This window comes from Halichoeres trimaculatus, unplaced genomic scaffold (assembly GCF_033239565.1).
Source record: "Halichoeres trimaculatus isolate MK-OKI-2021-1 unplaced genomic scaffold, fHalTri1.1 fHalTri1_scaffold_2, whole genome shotgun sequence".
Taxonomy (NCBI): Eukaryota; Metazoa; Chordata; class Actinopteri; order Labriformes; family Labridae; genus Halichoeres; species Halichoeres trimaculatus.
Window position 1 is genome coordinate 14,392,194 of NW_027437180.1, and position 23,049 is coordinate 14,415,242.

General features: G+C 42.2%; 1 protein-coding gene and 1 non-coding gene across 4 annotated transcripts in view; both read left to right on the forward strand.

Moving 5' to 3' along the window:
• The window catches only part of htt (huntingtin), a 36,380-nt gene extending 14,139 nt beyond the window's left edge, over window positions 1–22,241 (forward strand). For 2 of the 3 annotated variants that reach the window (XM_074683809.1, XM_074683818.1), the window contains 41 exons: window positions 492–618; window positions 719–843; window positions 943–1,053; window positions 1,191–1,268; window positions 3,195–3,418; window positions 3,706–3,784; window positions 4,023–4,184; window positions 4,270–4,325; window positions 4,519–4,667; window positions 6,755–6,891; window positions 6,977–7,093; window positions 7,584–7,706; window positions 9,150–9,409; window positions 9,542–9,684; window positions 9,784–10,012; window positions 10,254–10,395; window positions 10,516–10,695; window positions 10,878–11,054; window positions 11,611–11,687; window positions 11,890–12,025; window positions 12,157–12,279; window positions 12,378–12,585; window positions 12,928–13,073; window positions 13,619–13,796; window positions 13,891–13,992; window positions 14,138–14,322; window positions 14,407–14,533; window positions 14,665–14,768; window positions 15,141–15,295; window positions 15,395–15,534; window positions 15,622–15,707; window positions 15,797–15,927; window positions 16,026–16,158; window positions 16,295–16,450; window positions 16,584–16,774; window positions 17,211–17,325; window positions 17,513–17,726; window positions 18,685–18,904; window positions 19,120–19,282; window positions 19,873–20,033; window positions 20,176–22,241. In XM_074683809.1, coding sequence (XP_074539910.1) covers window positions 492–618; window positions 719–843; window positions 943–1,053; window positions 1,191–1,268; window positions 3,195–3,418; window positions 3,706–3,784; window positions 4,023–4,184; window positions 4,270–4,325; window positions 4,519–4,667; window positions 6,755–6,891; window positions 6,977–7,093; window positions 7,584–7,706; window positions 9,150–9,409; window positions 9,542–9,684; window positions 9,784–10,012; window positions 10,254–10,395; window positions 10,516–10,695; window positions 10,878–11,054; window positions 11,611–11,687; window positions 11,890–12,025; window positions 12,157–12,279; window positions 12,378–12,585; window positions 12,928–13,073; window positions 13,619–13,796; window positions 13,891–13,992; window positions 14,138–14,322; window positions 14,407–14,533; window positions 14,665–14,768; window positions 15,141–15,295; window positions 15,395–15,534; window positions 15,622–15,707; window positions 15,797–15,927; window positions 16,026–16,158; window positions 16,295–16,450; window positions 16,584–16,774; window positions 17,211–17,325; window positions 17,513–17,726; window positions 18,685–18,904; window positions 19,120–19,282; window positions 19,873–20,033; window positions 20,176–20,389 — 6,084 coding nt within the window. In that variant the 3' untranslated portion in view covers window positions 20,390–22,241. The remainder of the gene's footprint in view (window positions 1–491; window positions 619–718; window positions 844–942; window positions 1,054–1,190; window positions 1,269–3,194; window positions 3,419–3,705; window positions 3,785–4,022; window positions 4,185–4,269; window positions 4,326–4,518; window positions 4,668–6,754; window positions 6,892–6,976; window positions 7,094–7,583; window positions 7,707–9,149; window positions 9,410–9,541; window positions 9,685–9,783; window positions 10,013–10,253; window positions 10,396–10,515; window positions 10,696–10,877; window positions 11,055–11,610; window positions 11,688–11,889; window positions 12,026–12,156; window positions 12,280–12,377; window positions 12,586–12,927; window positions 13,074–13,618; window positions 13,797–13,890; window positions 13,993–14,137; window positions 14,323–14,406; window positions 14,534–14,664; window positions 14,769–15,140; window positions 15,296–15,394; window positions 15,535–15,621; window positions 15,708–15,796; window positions 15,928–16,025; window positions 16,159–16,294; window positions 16,451–16,583; window positions 16,775–17,210; window positions 17,326–17,512; window positions 17,727–18,684; window positions 18,905–19,119; window positions 19,283–19,872; window positions 20,034–20,175) is intronic. The other variant, XM_074683826.1, reaches the window with a different exon arrangement.
• LOC141787234 (small Cajal body-specific RNA 14) lies at window positions 1,341–1,470 on the forward strand. The gene has a single exon (XR_012598050.1).
• Window positions 22,242–23,049: the final 808 nt, after the last annotated feature.

The window sequence follows — 23,049 nt, forward strand, 5'->3', positions numbered from 1 at the left end:
GACAACAATAATTAATTTTTTTCTTTCAAGAGTCTAATCACTTCTTGGCTCGCCCTCCTGACATATTTTACAATCCCCCCAAAAATGCACAAGAACGACAGCTGTCAATCATCGTTAAACGTTACGGAAAGCCTTGTTTTAACCTGATACAACTAATGAAAACAAAACTTTCCGAAAAAAGAGGACTTAAATACAAGGCAGTCAAGTGATATTAATTAGATCTGAGTAGTATTAGTATTAATTTTTCAAAGTTTGACCACAGCCTATGTGGAATGACTGGAGAGCTGGATTTTTTTTACACATACTGCAGGCAGCCACCAGGGGGAGCAGCCCCTCACTTCAGGCCTAGCAAGATGTCGTCCTAATTTTTTTTTTTTTTTACAGTCTGTGGTTTCAAGGTTATTTGTGAACCCTGCCATGATGTCACTTTTTATGCCTTGAAAGTGCATGTTGGTTTTACTTTCAGTTAATGTTTTGTCCTCCTCTTTAAGGCCACCCTTCCCTCCCTGGGTAACACCCCCTCTCTCAGCCCTATTCGGAGAAAGGGCAAAGAAAAGGAGGCTGCTGAGCCGAGTGCTGCACCAATGAGCCCAAAGAAAAGCAATGAGGTCAACACAGGTACATGTGCACATGAGCAGGGACTGGTGCTGATAAAAAATATAAGATTAGCGGGGTTTGTGAAAGCTCATAGAAATGTGATGTTTGCTTTTGTGAGCAGGACGACCAGCAGACAGCACAGGATCAACAGCTGTGAACAAATCAACCACCCTCGGCAACTTCTACCACCTGCCACCTTACCTCAAGCTGTATGATGTCCTGAAGGCTACTCATGCCAACTACAAGGTCAGAGAATACTTTCATTTTATTCTCACTACTGCTTTACCACAGACTAATAAACCTTAATGCTGTTGGGAAGTGATATTGAAAGTATTTATCTTCCAGGTAACACTGGACCTCCACAGTAGCCAGGAGAAGTTTGGGAGTTTTCTGCGCTCATCTTTAGATGTTTTGTCTCAGCTCCTCGAGCTGGCCACACTACATGACATCAGCAAGGTGAGCGTGACATGGCTGTGTTTAGGATTAGATGCTGAATAAAAAGAAACAGGAAAAAAGAGCAACTTAATCCGTGTCATTCAGTATGCTAATGTGTGAGCAATAGAAAAATAATGTCTTCTCTTTTTTTCCTGCAGTGTGTTGAGGAAATATTGGGCTACCTCAAGTCTTGTTTCTCCAGAGAACCAACAATGTCCACAGTGTGTGTTCAGCAGGTCAGTATTGAGTCAGTGTTTGTCTGTGAAACCAGGATTTATTCGACTGCTGTTGTGATACATTTATTTTGTGTGGTAGTCTTTAAGGTTCCAGCACTGAGCAGTGTGTTGCAACTCATGTGACTCCACACAGAGTGAGGCTGGTTCCTGCCGACAGGGCCTGTAAAGACGTTGGTTTCCCTGTGCGATGGTTCCATACACATTTTTACACAAACACAACAGATAGCTAGATTGAAACTGGTGAAAACAGTATGAGGTGTTTCTGTGGAAAATTCAAACAAATGATCAACTTATCATTATATTTTAGTGTTAAATTCAACAGGTCTCATATCGTCATCTACATTACTGAAGTTGACAGTGGAGGTAGTAACAAAGGTATCAGCTAGAGCAGTTTGAGTCCAACTGTTTAAAATTAGGATTAGCGTTTTGACAGAGATTATGATGATGGGGCTGATGTTAATAGTTTAGCAGCTGGAGCCTGGCAGGTCCTAAGCAGCAGGCTGTCTGCAGCAGGAACCTAGAGGGACCTGTAAGACAAGTGAGCTCAGGGACTCCCAGAAAGATCTGTGTTAATTAACATCAAAGAAGATTCAACAAGTTCCCCCTGATAGACTGAGCCCATAAAAGCACAACCGTACCATTCCTTAGGTCTCTAAAGGTACTTTGGGAGGTAGAGTCTTCAGTGAAGTTTGCCTTTACAGACATTATTCATCAGAGTTAAAGTAAGTCCATATTTATACGGATCAAAAAAAGAGACTGACTAGTGTCATTTTTATGAATAGGCACAGACTGATTTCTTTGCTCATGAGGCCAGTTGAAAAAAAAAAAAAAGTAGTGTCTTCAGACACTGCTCAACAGTAAACACATTAGTTGCAATGTTAGCACTTCCACTTGAGTCCATTTCACTGATCTACAGTCCACATTCAGCTTTAAGTTTCCTCAGTCACCACTGTCTTTTCCAAATGACAGCATTTTAAATCGGTTTAAAACAGTCACGGGCTTGTCTTGGTTTAAAACCTGCTATGATGTGTTGAACAATGTGGTTTAATTTTTAAATAACAGTCATTTTCTGACATTTAGTACAGCTATTTTCTTTTCCATTAGATAATTTAAAGTCCATTCAAAACACATGGCTGGTCAGGATACCGTATTTTCCGCACCATAAGGCGCACCTAAAAGTCTTCAGTTTTCTCAAAAGCCGACAGTGCGCCTTATAATCCGATGTGTCTTATATGGATCAATATTGATTAATCATGGCTACTGTAGTCGGGGGGCGTCGCCGGAGTAACAGCGGTAAACAGTAGAACCTGTAAAGAGGAATTCTGCTAAGTGCTAACATTAGCTCACAGGCTGGCCCGGGCTTCTTCTCTTGTTTACTGTTAGAGCAATACAGCGCCCCCCAAAGGTCTGGCATTTGAACTGATCTCTGGAAACGGCTTTTGTGGACGGCAGAAACGGCTTCGTCTTTACAGCGTGCTTTTTTTGAAAATGGCACAGAAAATAGTTGGATAGGAAAATGTGTGGCTCCGTGTGGATGTAGCCTGAGTTTGACTGACTTATTGACTGTTTTGTTGACATTCCCTTTAGCGCAGCTCTATGTAGTGGATGCATAACGCAACACCAGCCACTAATATAGCTTCTACTCTATGCGCCTTATAATGCGGTGCGCCCTATATATGAAAACAGTTTTCAAATAGGCCAGTCATTGAAGGTGTGCCCTATATTCCGCAGCGCCTTGTAGTGTGGAAAATACGGTACCTACAAAGCAACAAAAAATCAGCCTCATATATCAGCCATCAGCTGACCTGCTCTCTGATTATGATCCTAATCAGCCATTAGAAAGAGTATGTCAGTCAACCACCACATCGTAGAAAGGAGATGTTCATATTTTCTCGGTCTATTAACCGATGACCTTTCTTTTTGTAGCTGTTGAAGACTCTTTTTGGCACTAACCTGGCCTCCCAGTATGAGGGCGTCCTGAGTGGACCGAGCCGATCCCAAGGAAAGGCTCTTCGCCTTGGCTCGTCCAGCCTGCGACCAGGCCTCTATCACTACTGCTTCATGGCCCCATACACTCACTTCACTCAGGCCCTCGCCGATGCCAGTCTGAGAAACATGGTGCAGGCGGAGCAGGAGCAGGACACTTCAGGGTGAGTTTCAACAAGCTCCACAGTCTTCAGCTGTTAGAGGAACAGGATTAAACTGGCAGTACTAAAACAAACTTTTAAGCCTGTACATCTTTTTTTATGCATCTTTGTTGTCAACTTTCGATTGGTTTGTTTTTGAAACTAAAAGTGCATTTTCTGATTGCACATTTTTTTGATCAATCGGTTTCAACTCTTGTCTCACTCATGTTTCTTGATGATCATTACTTTCACATTAATGCACAGTGAGCACAGAATGTTAAACTGACCCTTCCTTTGTTTACTACCTGCAGATGGTTTGATGTGATGCAAAAAGCTTCAAACCAGCTCAAGTCCAACATCGCAAATGCAACACGCCACAAAGGAGACAAGGTAAACTTTAGATGTTTTGGTTTTGTGGACCAATGTTTCCAAATTCGTTCACTGAGGTCTGGGGAAGAACACGAGAACGTCTCTTACAAGTCTTTACGAATAATACTTTTAATGTTTACAGTAACTTTATTTGGTTGTTTAAAAACTATGACATACAAGTTGATCATGCTCTTAATAATCTTTTTAGTCCCTCTCTGTTCTGAATAAGTTGCTTCACTAAAGCCTCATATTCTTCCAGAACGCCATCCACAACCACATCCGTCTTTTTGAGCCACTGGTTATCAAAGCTTTGAAGCAGTACACCACCAGCACCTCTGTGACCCTGCAGAGACAAGTCCTGGACCTGCTCGCCCAACTCGTGCAGCTAAGGGTCAACTACTGCCTCCTGGACTCAGACCAGGTATTTAAGAAAACATTCATTTTAAATGAACTTCTCTTCCACTGTTGGAATTGAGCAAACTGAGGAAGTGTTTTCTGTCTTTCAGGTGTTTATCGGCTTCGTCCTGAAGCAGTTTGAGTACATTGAAGTTGGCCAGTTCAGGTAGTGTTTTTTTGTCCTTTTCTCCAGTAGAGAAGTTTTGTTTTGTGACATTATCGTAAAGCATTGTGACTTTTAGACCTGCCATTTTTTATATGAATGATAAATATTATTCATGCCAACTGTAGAACAGTTTTTAGATTTCCAGTTTTGTTCTGCTAAGTGGAAAAAATCCCCTTTTTTCTCCTCCTGGCAGAGATTCAGAAGCCATCATTCCCAACATCTTTTTCTTCCTGGTGCTTCTGTCGTATGAGCGTTACCATTCAAAGCAGATAATCAGCATCCCCAAGATCATCCAGCTGTGTGACGGCATCATGGCAAGTGGCAGGAAAGCCATCACACATGGTGAGAGCAACACAAACAAGACTGAGGCTAGACATGATAGATTTTATCAACTGTGAATCTTTTTCACTGAATATTACTTTGTGGAGGTAAAGTAAAAAATCCACTGTCCACAGGATGTCAGTAACCCTGTGAATGAAGGGAGTAGCTCTGTGGGGGGAAATGTAGATGTTACTGAGGCTGAAAGCTGTCCACACAGGAACTGTGGGCGGAAACTGATAATCAGACCGGGAAGAGTTAGACAGTAAATAGGAATCTGTTAATGATGTGAGTTGGGCTCAGGGGAACAGCGAAGACTGAAAACACAGTTTATGCAGAGAGATTTTTGGATTAACAATGGAAATGAAGTATAAAATGTTTTTAGCTGGGTAGAAATTGAGAAATTAGTCAGGAGAGGAGATGGATAAGAAAGCAGCAGGGAAACATGTTGACTGGTGAGAAAGATATCAGTCATAATCATTGTTCTGATGAAGGGCTATGAAACCAGTATCCATGCCCAGAAGAGCAGACATTTAAAGGAAGAGAAAAGAGCGTGTTGCTAGTAGGGCTGCACGATATGGCCAAAATTCAATATCTCGATATTTGTATTCGATATTTCCTCTAACTCACTATATTAATGTTAAATCAAACCCTTTGATGCATAAAATGACATCACTATAATGATTCAAGCATACCTTTTAGTTGGATTTTTAAAATTTTAAAGCAAAAAGAGAAATCTCAATCAGGTAAAGTTGAGCAAACCTTTTATTTTAAACCAAACTTTATGTAGTTACATGTTTTTAGTTGCTGTAAAATAATTCATTCAGATTTATTCAACTGGCTGATTATATTATATTAGTTTATATCACAATTTGAAAATATAAACTAAAGTTGGAGACAATATTACTTTTTTTTCATAAATCAGCTAGCTGGATAATGTTGGTCATGCTGAAAGGACTCTAGTGACTTTAGTCTTTGAGCCTGGGGTCTGGTTGAACTGTATTGGATTTGGGTTTGTCTTCTGATAATATCCCAGCTAGCAGTATTTTGGTTTTCAGCTGTAAAATAGCATCATACTCATCTGCCGTCATGTTTCGAGCAGTTCACAGCTGATTGCTGTGATCAAACGGCACTCAGAGAAGGGGGGCAGAGTGCGCTGAAAAGCGAAAGTGAAAGTTAAAAACATTCCGTGTTTGTTTCTCGTTGTGGAGAGCTGGAAGAGAATCAGGGATCATACAGGCAGCAAAGCTAACCCAAATGAGCAACTACACTCTAGAAAACAAGCCCCAGGAACCTGCAACCCGAGACTAATAAGACGTGCAAGCGACTTTTCTTCTCTCTCCTAATATTGAAACACGCATGCGCAGGAGAAATTTTCTGGGTGGGCGGGGGAGTGTGGTGCTCGCTGTGAGAGGAGGACCAGCTGAGACTCTGCTGAGCAGCAGAGTGAAACGAGCGAATCACCGAAGAGATTTAATTTCTGACGACCGAAAACATTTAGTTTTCTGTTTAAACTCGACGATTGCGACATGCAAAAACCCGCGATACATCGAATATATTCGATATATCCCCCAGCCCTAGTTGATAGTATTTTATGGACTTTTTTTAAGCATAAAAGATGATTTCTTAATCAAAAAGGGGAGGGAAACTCAAAATTTCAAAGCAAGAGGTAGAGGAACACTAAAAAAGATGCTGTCAGATTCATGGGCCAGACGCCTGATAAACCACTGCTTGGAGGGATAAGGAAAGGATAGTATGGACATTATGTCGCTGAGGTAGAGGCTGAAGAAAAGTGTCTAAAGGTCTTTCGGACAGAAACGTTAATAAAGGCCCTCCTGGTGTTTAGATTTTTTGTGTAGGTTGTTTAAGATAGTGTAATTTGTTTAAGATGGTATAAATGATCAGTCAGTGGAAAGATTACAGTGCTCTGGAAGAATCCAGTGGAGCTGGTGTTAAAAGGGAAAATGCTTTGATTTGCAGCAGAGACAGAACAGGTTTTAAAGTTGGTGAATCTAAATATGTCCATTTCAACTTTCCAACATCCCTACATGCTCAACATTTACGAAAGCATTCAGCTGCCAACAATTTCTCGTTTCTTCCTTCCTCCACAGCCATCCCAGCCCTGCAGCCAATAGTTCATGATCTGTTTGTTCTGAGGGGCTCAAACAAAGCAGATGCTGGCAAAGAGCTGGACACACAGAAAGAAGTGGTGGTCTCAATGCTGCTCAGACTCGTGCAGTATCATCAGGTGCGTTCACAGATACAGACAGACACGGTGTGTGTTTTCTGCCTGTCTTTTCTCTGCCTGACACTTGCTTCGTTGTGTGCCGTAGGTATTGGAGATGTTTATCCTTGTGCTGCAGCAGTGTCACAAAGAGAATGAGGACAAGTGGAAACGGCTGTCGAGGCAGATCGCTGATGTGATACTTCCCATGATTGCTAAACAGCAGGTCAGAAGCAAGGAAGGAAGCAAAGGGAGGGAGGAAGGAAGGGAGGAAGGGCACATAGTGTGAAAGTGAATTATCACCAAAAATTATAATTTTGATTCATCATAAATAATGAAGTTTTGTGTTTAAATTCTATTACTAAAGTAGTAAGCTTTAATGGATTTGATTCATTTTGAAGCCAAACAATAGCTTAATGATTTAAGAGATCGACTAAACCACCCTTGAGATATGACCGGAAAAACATAATGATTGAGAAGTTGACAAAATAAACTTGGAGGAACCCAGTACCCATGTATTCTTCTGGTTATCCCATGTCTCCACGTGCATGCTTCATATTAGGCTTTCTGTTATTATTCACTCGCTGTTAAAAAATAATCGTCAATGACAGAAAAGACTTTCCCCAACAAACCTCTGACATGTCAAACCTGTGATGTGAACAAATGTCGTATAACAGGCTTACAACCCTCTCTCTGAATGTGTTCTTCTTCCTCAGATGCACCTGGACTCTCCTGAAGCGTTGGGAGTCTTAAACACTCTTTTTGAGACCGTGGCCCCCTCTTCTCTGAGACCTGTGGACATGCTGCTCAAGAGCATGTTTACTACTCCAGCCAGTATGGTGAGAGCTCTCATGTTGTATCAAAAATATTCAAGCAACTGAGATGTCTGAAGCACTTTAATATTGAAGTGCATCTGAAAACATAGTTATAAAGAAATTACGTGCTAACCATTAGTTAGTTATTTAAAGGGATAGTTCAGTTTTTTTGAAGTGGGGTTGTATGAGCTCTATGTGACCACTAAGGAAATTAGATACAGTAGAAAGTTGTCTCCTCTCCCTCAATAAGACACAAACTGTAATCGATTGTGACGAGGAAATAGACGCTAACAGGGAGAGACGGTACCAAATTCAAAGGCTATTTTCTCTGCCTACAAGAACTAAAATCATAAAGTGATATCACAGTTTAAGAGTACGCTACATAAAATATTTTTTAAGTGCATTAAGTCTTCGGAAATATAAACATTTATCTGGACCTAACTAATTGGTCATTTATCCTTCCGCCCAGCGCTAGTGCGCTCCTTTCAGCTGTAGGGAATGTAAACAAGCTATGCTTCGGGCGCCGGTTGTAGCCTCATGTAAGTTTGATCAAGTTTCGTAATTCTTTAGTTTGTACCTTAAGGATTGTGAGGCAGCGTAGGAAATTCAAAATGAGTCACTATGACAGCGGCGATGAATTTCTATTCACTTTGGAACCAAAAGGATACCTGTATGAACCGGAGTACACAGAGCTGCTACAGATGGAGACTGAAAGGAATACAGAGGAAACGTCCAAGGATGTTAATAAATGTTTATATTTCCGAAGACTTAATGCACTTAAAAATTATTATATGTAGCGTACTCTTAAACTGTGGTATTACTTTTTGATTTTAGTTCTTGTAGGCAGAGAAAATAGCCTTTGAATTTGGTACCGTCTCTCCCTGTTAGGGCCTATTTCCTCGTCACCATCGATTACAGTCTGTGTCTGACTGAGGGAGAGGAGACACCTTTCTACTGTATCTAATGTCCTTAGTGGTCACATAGAGCTCATACAACCCCGCTTCAAAAAAACTGAACTATCCCTTTAAGGATGTTAAAATGTAATATACATAACGTACAAACTTAATCATTTTGGTCGCAGTGTCATCTTTTGGTGTTGGTGTACTGTGTTTATCAAGTCCACAGTCACTGCAGCTATCTACCAGAAGATTTTAGAGCCCTTCAGTGTTTCCCATCTGCTGACAAGCTTTGAGACACTCATTTCAGTTTCAGAGTGACTGAGCACAAGTCCACAGTGCCAAAACTACAACCAGATGTTTAGCTGACCATGACTTTACTCTGCTTAACCAAAACATTAATAACCTCTCAGCAGAGCTGCGTCACATAGATGCAGACATCTTTGGTTGATGAGCCACAACAGAGCATAGAGCATTTTAAATCTAAATGCTTGGTCACTTTTGCATGATCTGTAATAATGTAATAAACATTTGAATGAATTTTTAAAAAATGTGAACCTTTCACACGTAGGCATCAGTAACCACGGTACAGCTCTGGGTGTCTGGTATCCTGGCGGTGCTCCGAGTACTCATCTCCCAGTCCACTGAAGACATCGTCTTGTCCCGGATCCATGAACTTTCCCTCTCTCCGCACCTGCTCTCCTGCCACACGATTCGTCGCCTCCGTCAGCAGTGCCCATCCCCGATTGAACAGCCCGCTAGTGACACACTCTCCAGCCAGGAGCCTAATGGTGAAGCACAAAAGGCCCCACCTGAGGAGACCTTTGCCAGGTTAGTGGCTCCTCTTTGATTGGGGAAAATCATCCCCAAGGTTTGGATGGCAGAACTTCTATTCTGCCTGTTTTGCAACCATGAAGTGTCCTTTTTTTCTGGTTAAACTTGGACCTTATATCCTCCCTCCAGGTTCCTGCTCCAGCTGGTCGGTGTGTTGCTGGATGACATTTCCTCTCGACAGGTTAAAGTGGACATTACAGAACAGCAGCACACCTTCTACTGCCAGCAGCTGGGCACACTGCTCATGTGTCTCATACATGTCTTCAAAAGTGGTGAGTTTATGTTAATAATTATGAATAATGCCTCGCCAACTTTTCTGAGTAGTGTGACAGTCTTTTTCTTTAATTTATCTTTTTTTTCCTCTTTCACAGGAATGTTTCGCAGGATCACAGCTGCAGCTAGTCGACTCCTGAAGGGTGAGACTGGAAGTGGACAGAATGGCAGTGAGGCGAGCCTTTTTTACCCTCTGGAAGGTCTCAACAGTATGGTGCAGTGCTTGATCACTACCCACCCTTCTCTGGTGCTGCTGTGGTGCCAAGTCCTCCTTATTATCAACTACACCAACTACTCCTGGTGGGCAGAAGTGCATCAGACACCAAGGTAACATTAAATGGCAAATTATACATGTAGACCTAAGCCATCAGTCATTAAACCACACACAACATCCCAATTCAAAGCATTCACAAAATGTGTTTTTCTCATCATGGTATGCAAAGCTAAAAAACTATGGTTCAATGTGAGTTCTGTGCATTGCAAGGTAAATTCATGTCCCATTGAAAACTTCAGGATTGTATGGTGTCTAATGACGTTCAACTTCATCTCTGTTCTTTCCACCTATCAGAGGACACAGCTTATCAAGCACAAAGCTGCTGAGCCCTCACTCATCAGGGGAAGGAGAAGAGGGCAAGCCTGAGACACGCTTAGCCATGGTCAACAGAGAAATTGTACGCAGGGGAGCGCTCATCCTCTTCTGTGACTATGTGGTAAGGCCTCAAGCGACAGGGATCAAAATATTTATAACATTTATTTGAAACAAAAAAACCCTTAAATACACAATGACATGCAAATATGAGAGATTGTTTTATATGTTTTTGCTTTTTTAGTGTCAAAACCTCCATGACTCAGAACATCTGACCTGGCTGATCGTCAACCACGTGCGGGACCTCATCAATCTGTCCCAAGAGCCCCCGGTGCAGGATTTCATCAGTGCTGTGCACCGCAATTCAGCTGCCAGTGGTCTTTTCATCCAGGCAATCCAGTCCCGCTGCGACAACCTCACCACAGTGAGAAGACACTCTGTTTCTGTGTTCAAAAGGGTTGTTGGGGCTCTGGTTTGGTCTAGAGTTTGAATAGCTTGCCCCATGTACAGAGGGAAGAGTCCTGAAGTTTGAGCACATTTTCTCCTTTCTCTTACCTCCTGTGAACTCTCATGTATCTGTCTAACTGAATATTCTCCTGTCTGCAGCCCACCATGTTAAAAAAGACTCTGCAGTGTTTGGAAGGAATTCACCTGAGCCAGTCTGGCTCCCTGTTAATGTTGTATGTGGACAAGCTGCTCAGTACACCCTTCAGGGTTCTGGCTCGCATGGTGGATACTCTGGCCTGCCGCCGGGTGGAGATGCTGCTGGCAGAAACCCTGCAGGTAAAGCTTCATGCACGGATGTTTCTTTTTCTTGGTACACCTGGAGGTTGAATTCTGCTCCTCCTGCCAGTGTGAGGGTCTTTTGTTGATTTAAAAAAAAAAAAAACATGATCGCTGATAAAACAAAAGAAGCATTTTTCCGCTGCTTTTTGTAGCACAAACATCAGAGCTTGACAAATTTCTGTTCCTGTCATTTTTTGTTTGTTTTATGCAAACGACATCACGTAATTCACTGCAAGCCTATGTGGCATGGTTGACTTAGTGTATAAGAAAATCCCTCTTTGTCAAGGGAAAAAGAAATTAGACCACCATGGTTTTATTAATGTGGACTTTTTGCTAATGACTTTTTTTGATTTGCCAAACAATCGTACATCCAGCCTAACAAAAGCTGGCAGATACCAGCTAAAGTAAACTCTGGGTGTGACTCCATCATAGATCCATAAAGTCATAAGGCTTGTGTATGGATAGAAATGGAAATAGTAATGTTGTACTTTAATTAGTGCACATGGCCTTCCCTGAAGTTGATCTTGTGTGGTTTTGTCCTTCCCCCTTGTAGAACAGTATAGCTCAGCTGCCCGTGGAGGAACTGGACCGGATCCAGGAATACCTCCAGACCAGCGGCCTGGCTCAGAGGTGGTTTCATAAACTATATTAACGCATTTAATGTGGGATTGAGGTAAAAATGAATCACTGTGTTGACATTTTCTATGTGATCATGTTGTCTTGTTTGACAACCTTAATCCCAGAAATGAGTTTCAATGTGAAATGTAGCTGGACAGGTTTTTGATGATTAAAAAATGTCATATTCATGTTCCCTTCATTTTTTATTTCACAGGCATCAGAGGTTCTACTCCCTGCTGGACAGGTTCAGAGCCACTGTTACAGACACCAGGAGCCCCACACCTCCTGTTACACCCCACCCACTGGATGGGGATCCCCCACCTGCTCCTGAACTGGTCAATGCAGATAAGGTAAGGTATTTAGGGATAGGGGCGTCTGTATTACATGTGTTAACTGTATCTTAATCTTTAATTTCAACCTGTGTGATTTAAAGTGATTGAGGAAATTGTTTTCTCAAAAGCTGTTTGTATTTCATCTCCAGGATTGGTACATCGCTCTGGTGAAGTCTCAGTGCTGTCTGCGTGGAGATGTTTCCCTGTTGGAGACGACGGAGCTGCTCACCAAGCTGCCTCCGGCTGACCTCCTAAACACCATGAACTGCAAGGTGGAAACTTTAATCAAAACTCCAGTTATATGTATTTTTAACACTCTAGTTTGGGTAGATTCAAACGCTTGAGTTATGCTGTTTCTTCTTGTCTGCAGGAGTTCAACCTCAGTCTGCTCTGTCCCTGTCTGAGTATGGGGTTGCAGCGGCTGGCCCGGGGTCAGGGGTCACTCTTGTTTGAGACCGCCTTGCAGTCAACACTGGAGCGCCTTGCAGCAGTCACTGGATCACTTCCTGTCCCACATCAGTCCTTCCTGCCACCTTCCCAGCTGCAGCCCTACTGGGAGCAGCTGGCTGACATTTATGGTGAGAGATGAAAAGTGGAGGTTACTGAAGGATATTACATTCAATTTAAGGAATTTACAAGATTTAGGGGAGCTCGGATTTATGACCTTAGATTGACTTCTGCACTAAAAGGGATTTAATCAGTTCCAGAGCTGTACAGTGTACACAGTAGCTTCATGCTTTTTTGCTCAGAGCTTCATTGGTCGATGCAGTTCAGCTTTTTATGTTGTTAAAGCTCATTGTCTTCAAGTTTTTCAATTCAGTCATTCAGACTAACCTCAAGTTTGCATTACACAGTTAAGAAGCACAGTTGAGAAATGTTTAAGAAGTATTTATCTTTCTGTGTCACTGCCTGTTTTTCAGATGAGCCCGGTTTCTACCCGAGGGTTTTGTCACTCTGCAGGGCTCTGTCCCAGTACCTGCTGAGTGTAAATCAACTGCCATCCTCACTTCACATCTCATCTGAAAAGGAGCACCTCATCACCACGTTCACCTGCACTGCCACTGAGGTAAACAATAAAAAGCTACCATCTGGTTTACATGTTTAATTCTCAGACTTCAGCAGTCAAATAACACAAAAAAGGAAATACTTACTGCTTAAGAATTCCTCAAACAAGTCCTTAGTCTGTTTAAGTTGAAGTCCAAGTCCTCTTTGCTCCTGTCTTTGTAGAGTCACAAGTCCTGACATTAACCCATCTAGACGGGGTGCAACATCTACGAGTATATACCTTTAATGCTGCATGCCACATAAGCCTGCCTTTCTCTTTTAGACTGGATGTGACATATATGTCATTTCAGACAGTTTCATTCATCTAAAGCTTGTTGAAAAAAAAAAAAATTCCAATCCCTACACGTGAATAAAAAAATCCCAACACATGCACCTCATTCTCATTTTCTCCATGTATGTCATCGAATCCCAGCACATTTCAGGAGACGTGTGTCTTGAGAATGATGACTCCGTCTGAAATGACTTATATGTCGCATAGGGCCTCTGAAGGTAAGTCTGATTTAGCTGCTTCATCACTGCCTCTGCTGTGTTTGTCTTTTTGTCTAGGTGGTCGTCTGGCATCTCCTCCGCAACCAGCTGCCCTTGAGCGTCGACCTTCAGTGGGCTCTGTCCTGCCTTTGTCTGGCCCTGCAGCAGCCCTGTGTCTGGAACAAGCTTTCCACTCCTGAGTACAGCACATACACCTGCTCCCTCATCTACTGTCTGCACCTTATTATTGTTGCAGGTAGGTTTTCCAACTGGAGGATGGGCCTGTGCATTCACTTGTAACACACTGTAGAGTTTATGGATGTTTAACATTTTTGTCTTTGCTTCTATAGTGGCTGTGAGTCCTGGAGACCAGCTTCTGCATCCAGAAAAGAAGAAAACAAAAGCAGAAAGAGATGGTGAGGAAGATGAAGTGGACTCTGCACGTGCTAATCGTAAGAACTAAGATTTTCTATGTTTTATATGGTTTTATTTTCTCAATAAAGTGCATTCTTCATATGTGTGATGATCTAATGTGAGTCCAGTCTCAAAAATAGCTATAGTGAGCATATGATGACAAATTTCCCTTGTATTTTGCAGACATGTTAGAATGGCGAGCATGTGAAATCATGGCAGAGCTGGTGGAAGGTCTGCAGAGCATCCTTGCTCTTGGTCACCATAGAAACCGTGCATTTCCTGCTTTCCTGACTCCAACTTTACGTAACATTGTCATCAGTCTGTCCCGACTACCCCTGGTCAACAGCTACACCAGAGTACCTCCACTGGTCAGTGTCACAAAGACAGTACGCCTGAGGTTAGAAAACATGAGTCTTTTTCTTTATAGATGTTATGTTCATGTGTGTTTGCAGGTCTGGAAACTGGGCTGGTCCCCACAACCAGGAGGAGAGTTTGGCACAACGCTGCCTGAGATCCCTGTGGACTTCCTGCAGGAAAAAGATGTCTTCAGAGAGTTCCTGTACCGCATCAACACATTAGGTACTACAACACACACTTCTGAGGCTGATTCATGAAAGTCTGAGATGTTTCTATCTCTTGTGGATTTACCATCAGTGAAGGCTGCAAACTGAACCCGTCCTCTGAAAGGTTTTTCTCCTGTCTTTGATCAGGCTGGAGCAGCAGGACACAGTTTGAGGAGACCTGGGCCACTCTGCTTGGGGTGCTGGTCACCCAACCCATCACTATGGACCAGGAGGAGGAGATGCAGCAAGAGGTGCAAACACACTATTTATCACATCCTTAAATGAGTAGATTTCACTCCGCTGGCTTAGCCGTTAAACTTTACACAGGCACTGGTCACAGGGGTTGCTGGTTTGACTTCCATCTTCAGCCATTTGTTGCATATCTTCCCACATTTCCCATTTCTCTTCAACTGTCGTACCACTGGTGGCAAAAAAACATGCAGATTTAAAGGGGATTTTGGTGCATTTACATCACTTGTAGGTTCACACAGACTCAAAAAGTAATGAGTCTCAAGAAATCTCATAAAACTCTGAGAGATACCAAATATATTTCCAAAATAAGTTGCATTCAGTTTTCTTTTATAGCTCCCAAATATGGCTCAATGTTTTATCTTTTTTTCTAGGAGGATTTGGAGCGTACCCAGTTGAATGTGCTAGCAGTGCAGGCCATCACCAGCCTGGTGCTGAGTGCCATGACCCTGCCGACTGCTGGTAACCCTGCAGTCAGCTGTCTGGAACAGCAGCCCCGCAACAAGAGCCTCAAAGCCCTCGAGACACGGTAACTCTTTTTACTGATTTAGATTCCTGCTTAAGATGTGTCAAAAATAAGAATGGAGAAAATTGAGATTTGGGTTTATGTGTGAATGTTTGTGCTCAGGTTTGGAAGAAAACTTGCTGTGATCAGGGGTGAGGTGGAGAGAGAGATTCAAGCCCTTGTTTCAAAGAGAGACAATGTCCATACATACCACCCGTACCACGCATGGGACCCTGTACCATCGCTGTCATCAGCCTCAGCTGGTAACCCAGAATCTAAACATCATGTCTCTATCTGCCTCTGCTTCTCACACAGCTTGCACTCTAATATGTTTTACGATACTGTTTTAGCGGGCACTCTGATCAGCCACGAGAGGCTGCTGCTTCAGATTAACACGGAGAGGGAGATGGGCAACATGGACTACAAACTTGGACAGGTAAGGGAAACATGAATTAAAGAGTGAGGTAACCAGCGTAGGTTAACAGACTTTTGGTGTCAAAAATCAAAACGTTCGTTCCCTCTCAGGTCTCCATCCACTCAGTGTGGCTTGGTAACAACATCACCCCACTGAGGGAGGAAGAATGGGGTGAAGATGAAGAAGACGAAACAGACACCCCGGCTCCCACCTCCCCACCTGTTTCACCCATCAACACCAGGTCAAAGACATAAGAGCAAACATGTTGCTTTAATCTTAAAACACATACTGCTGTAGAACAGCATAGTGATACTCTTCCACTCTCTGTCTGTGCTGCAGGAAGCACCGTGCAGGTGTGGACATTCATTCATGTTCCCAGTTCCTCCTGGAGCTGTATAGCCAGTGGCTGATCCCCGGCTCCCCAAGCAACAGGAGGACTCCAACCATACTCATCAGTGAAGTGGTCCGATCGGTGAGCTACAATACAGACAGCTGAATGTGAAACCTGTCCTCAAAAATGATCCTACAAGAACAGGACTAAGACAGTCTTTGGCTTTCTCTTCACTCTCTACACTGCCCTGCTCTCTCTGTCTGTTTTTTCGCTGTAGCTGCTGGCAGTGTCAGACCTGTTCACTGAGAGGAACCAGTTTGACATGATGTTCTCCACCCTGATGGAACTGCAGAAGCTCCATCCTCCAGAGGACGAGATCCTCAATCAGTACCTGGTGCCAGCTATCTGTAAGGCTGCGGCTGTGCTGGGCATGGTGAGTGTGACTGTGTGTGGGTGGAGGGCCTGTGTAGTAGTAATTTTTATATTCATACTTCGATTTAATAGTGTACCATTGAAGTGAAAGAGTAAGACCCTGAATACATGAACTCTGAATACATTTTCCACAGGACAAAGCGATCGCTGAGCCCGTTTGCCGGCTATTGGAAACCACTCTGCGTAGCACCCACCTGCCCAGCCGTCTGGGGGCTCTGCATGGGGTGCTGTACGTGTTGGAGTGCGACCTCCTGGATGACACGGCCAAACAGCTTATTCCAACCGTCTCAGATTATCTGCTGTCAAACCTCAGGGCTATTGCTCAGTAAGTATCAATCTCCTCCTGTTGCTCATTAAACTCAGACTCTGTCTTCATCTAATGAGCTGCAAAAAGCAGGCAACCTAGTTGATTTAAGTATCAAGCTTTTACTGCAGTATACCTACAATTTCAGATTTGGAAGTCTTTTGGAACAAGAGACACAGATGGACACTCTGAATTCTCCATCGTATCCCTTTTTACTTTCAGTTTTTGGTTGGAAGTGGGTTGTAAACTAATGTAACAGAAATGAAGGATGTAGAGGGAGGTAGAGAAAGGGAAGTGTGTACAGCCTCCTTCAGTTAAAACATGTTAAAGATGTAATAAACACCATCTTTATAATATAGCATCATTATAATAATAATAATATGCTACTAAACAATAATTGCCCCCCAGCTTTATTCAAATTCTTCTCTGCTTTCTTTTTCCTCTTTGTTTTCTGCAGTTGTGTGAACCTCCATAACCAGCAGCACGTGTTGGTGATGTGTGCAGTGGCCTTCTACATGATGGAGAACTACCCTCTGGATGTTGGAGCTGAGTTTATGGCTGGAGTTGTTCAGGTTTATTACATCTTTGAACGGTTTTATGCATGAAACATTACTACAAATGGGTTGTGTTTGCCTTATATTTTTAGTATAAGACATAAAGAGTTGTATACAGAGTCCATTCCCTATTCTGTGTGTGCAATTATGAAATCCTTCTTTTCCTCCAAACTCATTCTTCTCTGTTTCTCGCCTGCTCTTTTAGTTGTGTGGTGTGATGGTGTCTGCCAGTGAGGACTCCACTCCCTCTGTCATTTATCACTGTGTGCTTCGTGGTCTGGAGCGTCTTTTGCTGTCGGAGCAGCTGTCACGCGTGGATGGAGAAGCGCTGGTCAAACTTAGCGTGGACCGGGTCAACATGCCGTCCCCACACAGAGCCATGGCCGCCCTGGGCCTGATGCTCACCTGCATGTACACCGGTAAGGAAGAAGCTAGCAGGGCTGATGTGTTGTAGTCTGCCCTCTTATTTAATCACCATCATCCACCACGCTTTTGACTGGTGCTTTTATCGCTTCCACTCAGCATTTTATTTTCCATTGTTAACCACATTGACTCACTTCATAACAACAAAATAACAACATGGTCTCTGTAGTTGCTTTGCTTCAGAACCAGCAGGGTCACTGTGCAGAGATGCCCATGAGCAGGACACCAAACTTCTGACTGCTCTGGGCATCGTACTGCGACTTCTGCTGAAATCTCTCCACACTTTGTTGCATGCGTAAAAGTCCTGCTTGTGCATGTTATTATTTATGGATGTGGAAGTAATTATAGGAAGTTCTTGTTAACAGTTGCGCAAAGTACTTTTTTTGTTTGTGTTTTGGTTTTTGTATTAGCTCTGAACCTTTTTATTTTGACTTACACTAATTCTTTTTAACCTTTTATGTAATATTTAGAGCATCAGAAGCAGAGAGCATGCTTGCTTCCTGCATGTCATACATGTGTTTTATTCATACTTTGATAAATACACCCTACCTCAAACCCCTACGTCGGCCTCTACTAACTCTCTGAACTTCTGGCATGTTGTTGCCCATTTGGTAGCTGGCTTGATAACAACTCTTGCCCGGAGCTAGCTCCTAAATTCTTCTAGTAAACCTGCTCTCAGTAAACCAACTTCTAACCCTCTGCACACCTCTACTTCTACTGTAAAGTAAAAGCACCTGAAGCTCATTCAGGTCACAGGAGAGGATAATCTTGTATGAATTGTGGCCACTGAACACTGCGTTGAAATCCTTGTAATACTTAAAGCACCAGTCTCATAATCTTAAGAATGTGAAATTGACCAAAGGTCTGAATCTTATAATATCGATGTCCCTTCTACCCACTCTAACCTCTCCCCCACTGGCCCAACCCGTGCCTATCCCCCTCTCGTCCCCTCAGCGGTGCTTGCGTCAGGTTCAGACGTGACAGGGGTTAGAGGTCAGGTTGACTCTGGCTCTGACGTAGCAGAGGCGCAGGGCGTCACGACGGGTCATGTTGGTTTCTCCTCAGGGAAGGAGAAAGCCAGCCCTGCCAGTCGCCCTGCCCACTCTGATCCTCAGGCCCCTGACAGCGAGTCCATCATTGTTGCCATGGAGCGGGTCTCGGTGCTCTTTGACAGGTACGCACTCAAACAGCCTCCACTCCACAAGAACTACACAAAAGTTTTGAACAACAACAAGTAATCTAGACTTAATGAGCGCACATGTTGATGCCTTTATCTTTAAGCTCTGTGGGTTTGTAGAGTCCAAATAATCCAACCACATCAAGTGACAGCAGCAGATGGTTCTAATAAAGTGTTTCTTTGTTGTTTGCTTTAATGGTTTGTGTTTGAAGAATAAGGAAAGGTTTGCCAAGCGAGGCTCGAGTCGTGTCCAGGATTTTGCCCCAATTCCTGGATGACTTCTTTCCACCCCAGGATGTCATGAACAAGGTCATTGGAGAGTTTTTATCCAATCAGCAACCTTACCCACAGTTCATGGCCACTGTGGTCTACAAGGTGAGCAGCGTGATCCAATACTGTTGAACAAATGAAAACATGTCACTGTTTATTATGCAAATTCTGAGTTTAAGTGAAAGACTAATAAAGATATTGAACTACTGTATGTTTCACTCTGATTTCAGCATTTAATGGTTCATGGTTGGAGCTATAGAGTGCAGTTCTTTTGAATCAGACTTTAGCAGAAAGGAAGCATTAGAGTATGGGAGGCATTCAGTTCTTTCAGACCAGCTAAGTATCAGTGAAAATGACCTTTGGAAATTAGTCGGAACATTTAGTTTGTGCCAATATCTCTAAAGCTTGAAATTATCTCTAACATGAATTTAAAAGATGCTCTTACTGAGATAAACTGGAAGATGAGTTGCTTTGACAGCTATATCTTTCTGCATTAACTAAAGGCATTTTGTATAATACAGTTTGCACTTTGAAGTCTATACAGGGTTGTTTTTCCTCCATAGATGTACCTCGGTGTCTCTGATGGGATTTGACTAATAACTAGGGCACATGTTGAAACTCCAACTTGAAAAGATTTTTGAAATATTTCTGCTCCTTTCTAATTTCTCCACCACCTGCTCTGCTTCCACCTCCAGGTTTTCCAGACACTCCATGCCACAGGTCAGTCCTCTATGGTGCGAGACTGGGTGCTGTTGTCCTTGTCCAACTTCACTCAAAGGACTCCAGTGGCTATGGCCATGTGGAGCCTCTCCTGTTTCTTCGTCTCTGCTTCCACCTCCCAGTGGATCTCAGCTCTGTATCCTTACCTGAGAGTAGGATATTGGTTTTGGTGTTTTATCTGCAATGTTCAATGTGTCTGGTCTAAAGTAAAGGCCTGAACTAAAAAGGTCAACCAAATTGTGAAGCATTCTATCCTTAACCTTTTTGCTTTAAACCAGCCTTCCACACGTGATCAGCAGAATGGGCTCGAGTGAGGTGGTGGATGTCAACCTGTTCTGCCTGGTGGCCATGGACTTTTACCGGCACCAGATTGATGAAGAGCTGGACCGCAGGGCTTTCCAGTCCGTCTTTGAGACTGTGGCCTCACCGGGCAGTCCGTATCACCAGCTGCTGGGCTGCCTGCAGTCGATTCGCCAGGACACGACACTCTGAGTGTAGCAGATGGAAATGGACCTGAAAGCACAGAGATGGAAAATGAAGCTCGTTAGAAACATTTTTGGTTTGGCGAAATGAAGTATTCACATACAGCTCTACAATAAGTTGTGATATAAGGGGGTTGGAGGGGGGGGTCTACAAGAAAAATATTCTGTAGCCTCATCCCTCCTCTTCTGTACTTTGATATGAATGAATAGAGCAACTGAATTACCAAACGGAAGTGAGTGGAGTGAGCATAAAGCACCAAGGAGGGAGCACTAAGGAGTTATCTGAATCAGTCACTTAAAGGTTGCTAATAAAAGACGGTCTGGAAGGACCCTGACTGCAAATCCACATCCCCCACAGACCATTTCTCAAATAACAGCACCTTGAATTCTTCCTCCTCCCCTGCACCTTGAAATTAAAAAAACAAAAACCATTAATAACACAAACACCTGATCAGTTTATTTTCCTTTAAGGTTTTGCTTAAATATTGTGATGTCAGTGAAGTAAAAAAGAAAAATATAATACAAAAATGAAAAGTATTTACTATAAAGCTTAAAGTTTGTAAAGTTTTAATGCATCTATTTTTCAGTGCATTATGTTAGCGTACGCGATGTCTAGTATGAGTACTGACAAGAGGCTGGCACAACACCAGTGCCACTGAAGCCTGCTCAATGAATGGGGGGGTCATTCTGACACGTCGTTTAAATTATTAATATTTTATGTGTAAGACTGATCAATCACAGCCATAGTACTTCCTGTTTCCTTCAATGAGCAGCAGGGGATAGATGTTTAATTGTACTTGTCAGAGAAGAAACCTGACTTGTTTGCACCCATTTTAATAAGATGCTACAACTTCTTTGTGTATGTGCAGTGGCCTGATGCTCATGTTTTGACTGGACAAAGACCTAGACGGGTACATACAAATAAGTATAACATCATCTATATTTTTTGTTAAATTATATAAAAGTTGTGAGTGTGTGAGGACCCATATTACTATTGTTGATGAAGGTTAACACTGTCTAACAAAAAAACAAAACAAACTGAATAGAAGTAATGTCATTCATACTTTTTTTATCCAGTAGCAGGGGGAAGCATGTCCTTTAATTCTCATCTGCCAAGTCTTTTTTTTTAATCATCATATTGGCTCCCCAGTGCACCTAAATGATTCCTCCAGTCTGTTTCTTGTGCTTTTTTTTAATTCTCAGGATGTAAGATGTGATTTATTGTTGTTCAAATATGACTGGTTTCATTTGCAGTCAGTTTTGAGAAGTCACCTTCATATCTTGTAAAAAGTAATTGTAAAGTTATGAAAGCCATGGTGCATGAAAAAATAAGACCTGTGTAAAGATGGAAGATCTTCAACTGGTAAGATAATTTGATGTCTTTTCTCTGTCTTATAAAAAAAATACATGTGATGATGAAAAGAGAATTCAGTGAAAAGCAGACCACAGAATGCAGAAATAGACAAGCTTGTAATATTTTATCAGAGACTTGACCTTGAGTTGCCTGGGACTGGCTGGGCGTTGTTACCCTGTACATACACTTGCCTTAGAGAAAGACTGAATATATGTATAACATGTACACAGAAAAGCTCAACGCATGCTTAGTACCACAGCTAATTTCTTGCATAGTCCTTAATATTGTGTTTATGTGGGTATGGTTTCCACAACCGTTGTACCATTGACCATTGAAGAGATGCAACACAATCCAAAGGGAGCCTTGTAACCTTAGCAAAAGCTTTGACAAATCAGCTGGTGAGGACGTGTAGCATGATGGTGGGATGTCAAAGGCAGGAGATTTTTGATTTTGTTGAGCTTTAAATATTATTTTGTCTCTGTTAGAGATTATTAAATATTTGATTATTCATTGTCTGTGCAAAATTTTTAAATACACCTAGCACTTAAAACTACAAGGTTTGTCTCATTTTGATTCAAAGTGCTCACATGATACACAGTGTCTTGAAGTTTATTCTGGTGATATAAATTCTTAATTTGTTACCATTATCCAAACTTACAGTAATTTAGCTGGCTTCTATTAAACCTGTTTATATTTTTCAGCATATATAAACAGTCTTGTGCTGATTTGGTTTAACTACCAATATGAAGCCTCACTTAATAGATTAAATAAGCTAAAATGAGCCCTGCTGTTTACATCAGAAGTCTATGGATTTAAGTGCAGAGCAAATTAATCCCAGCTGCATAAAATACCAGCAGTTTATTTCCAGATTTCAGGGCATCATTTGTAACTCAAAAATAAAATCAGCCTGTTCTTTTCCTCCTGCCTTTCAATAGTTCAAGAAATGCAGGGACTTACTGGGACCCCTGCAGGGTTAATGCTATTACCCAGAAATCTTGTGCGTGGTTTTGGAGATGGGTGTTTGTCGTGGTCATGTCTAACATGCCTTCCTTTGAGACTTTATTTTTATTCAGGTTAAAGGAAAATAATGACTGTATTTCTTAACCCAGGTTACAACTGTTTTTCCAGTTCTTCCAGATAGATCCTGACATTTACCAAGGAATAAAAGAAAACTAGTTCTTGAGTTTGAAACTGTCATTTTAAGAGAACAACAATGATAACAGTCATGACAATCTCATACTTTGGTAGCTTTGCACAATAAACCAGACTTTATACCTCAATATGAGAGGATAGATTCACTGACTGCACAGAGAACC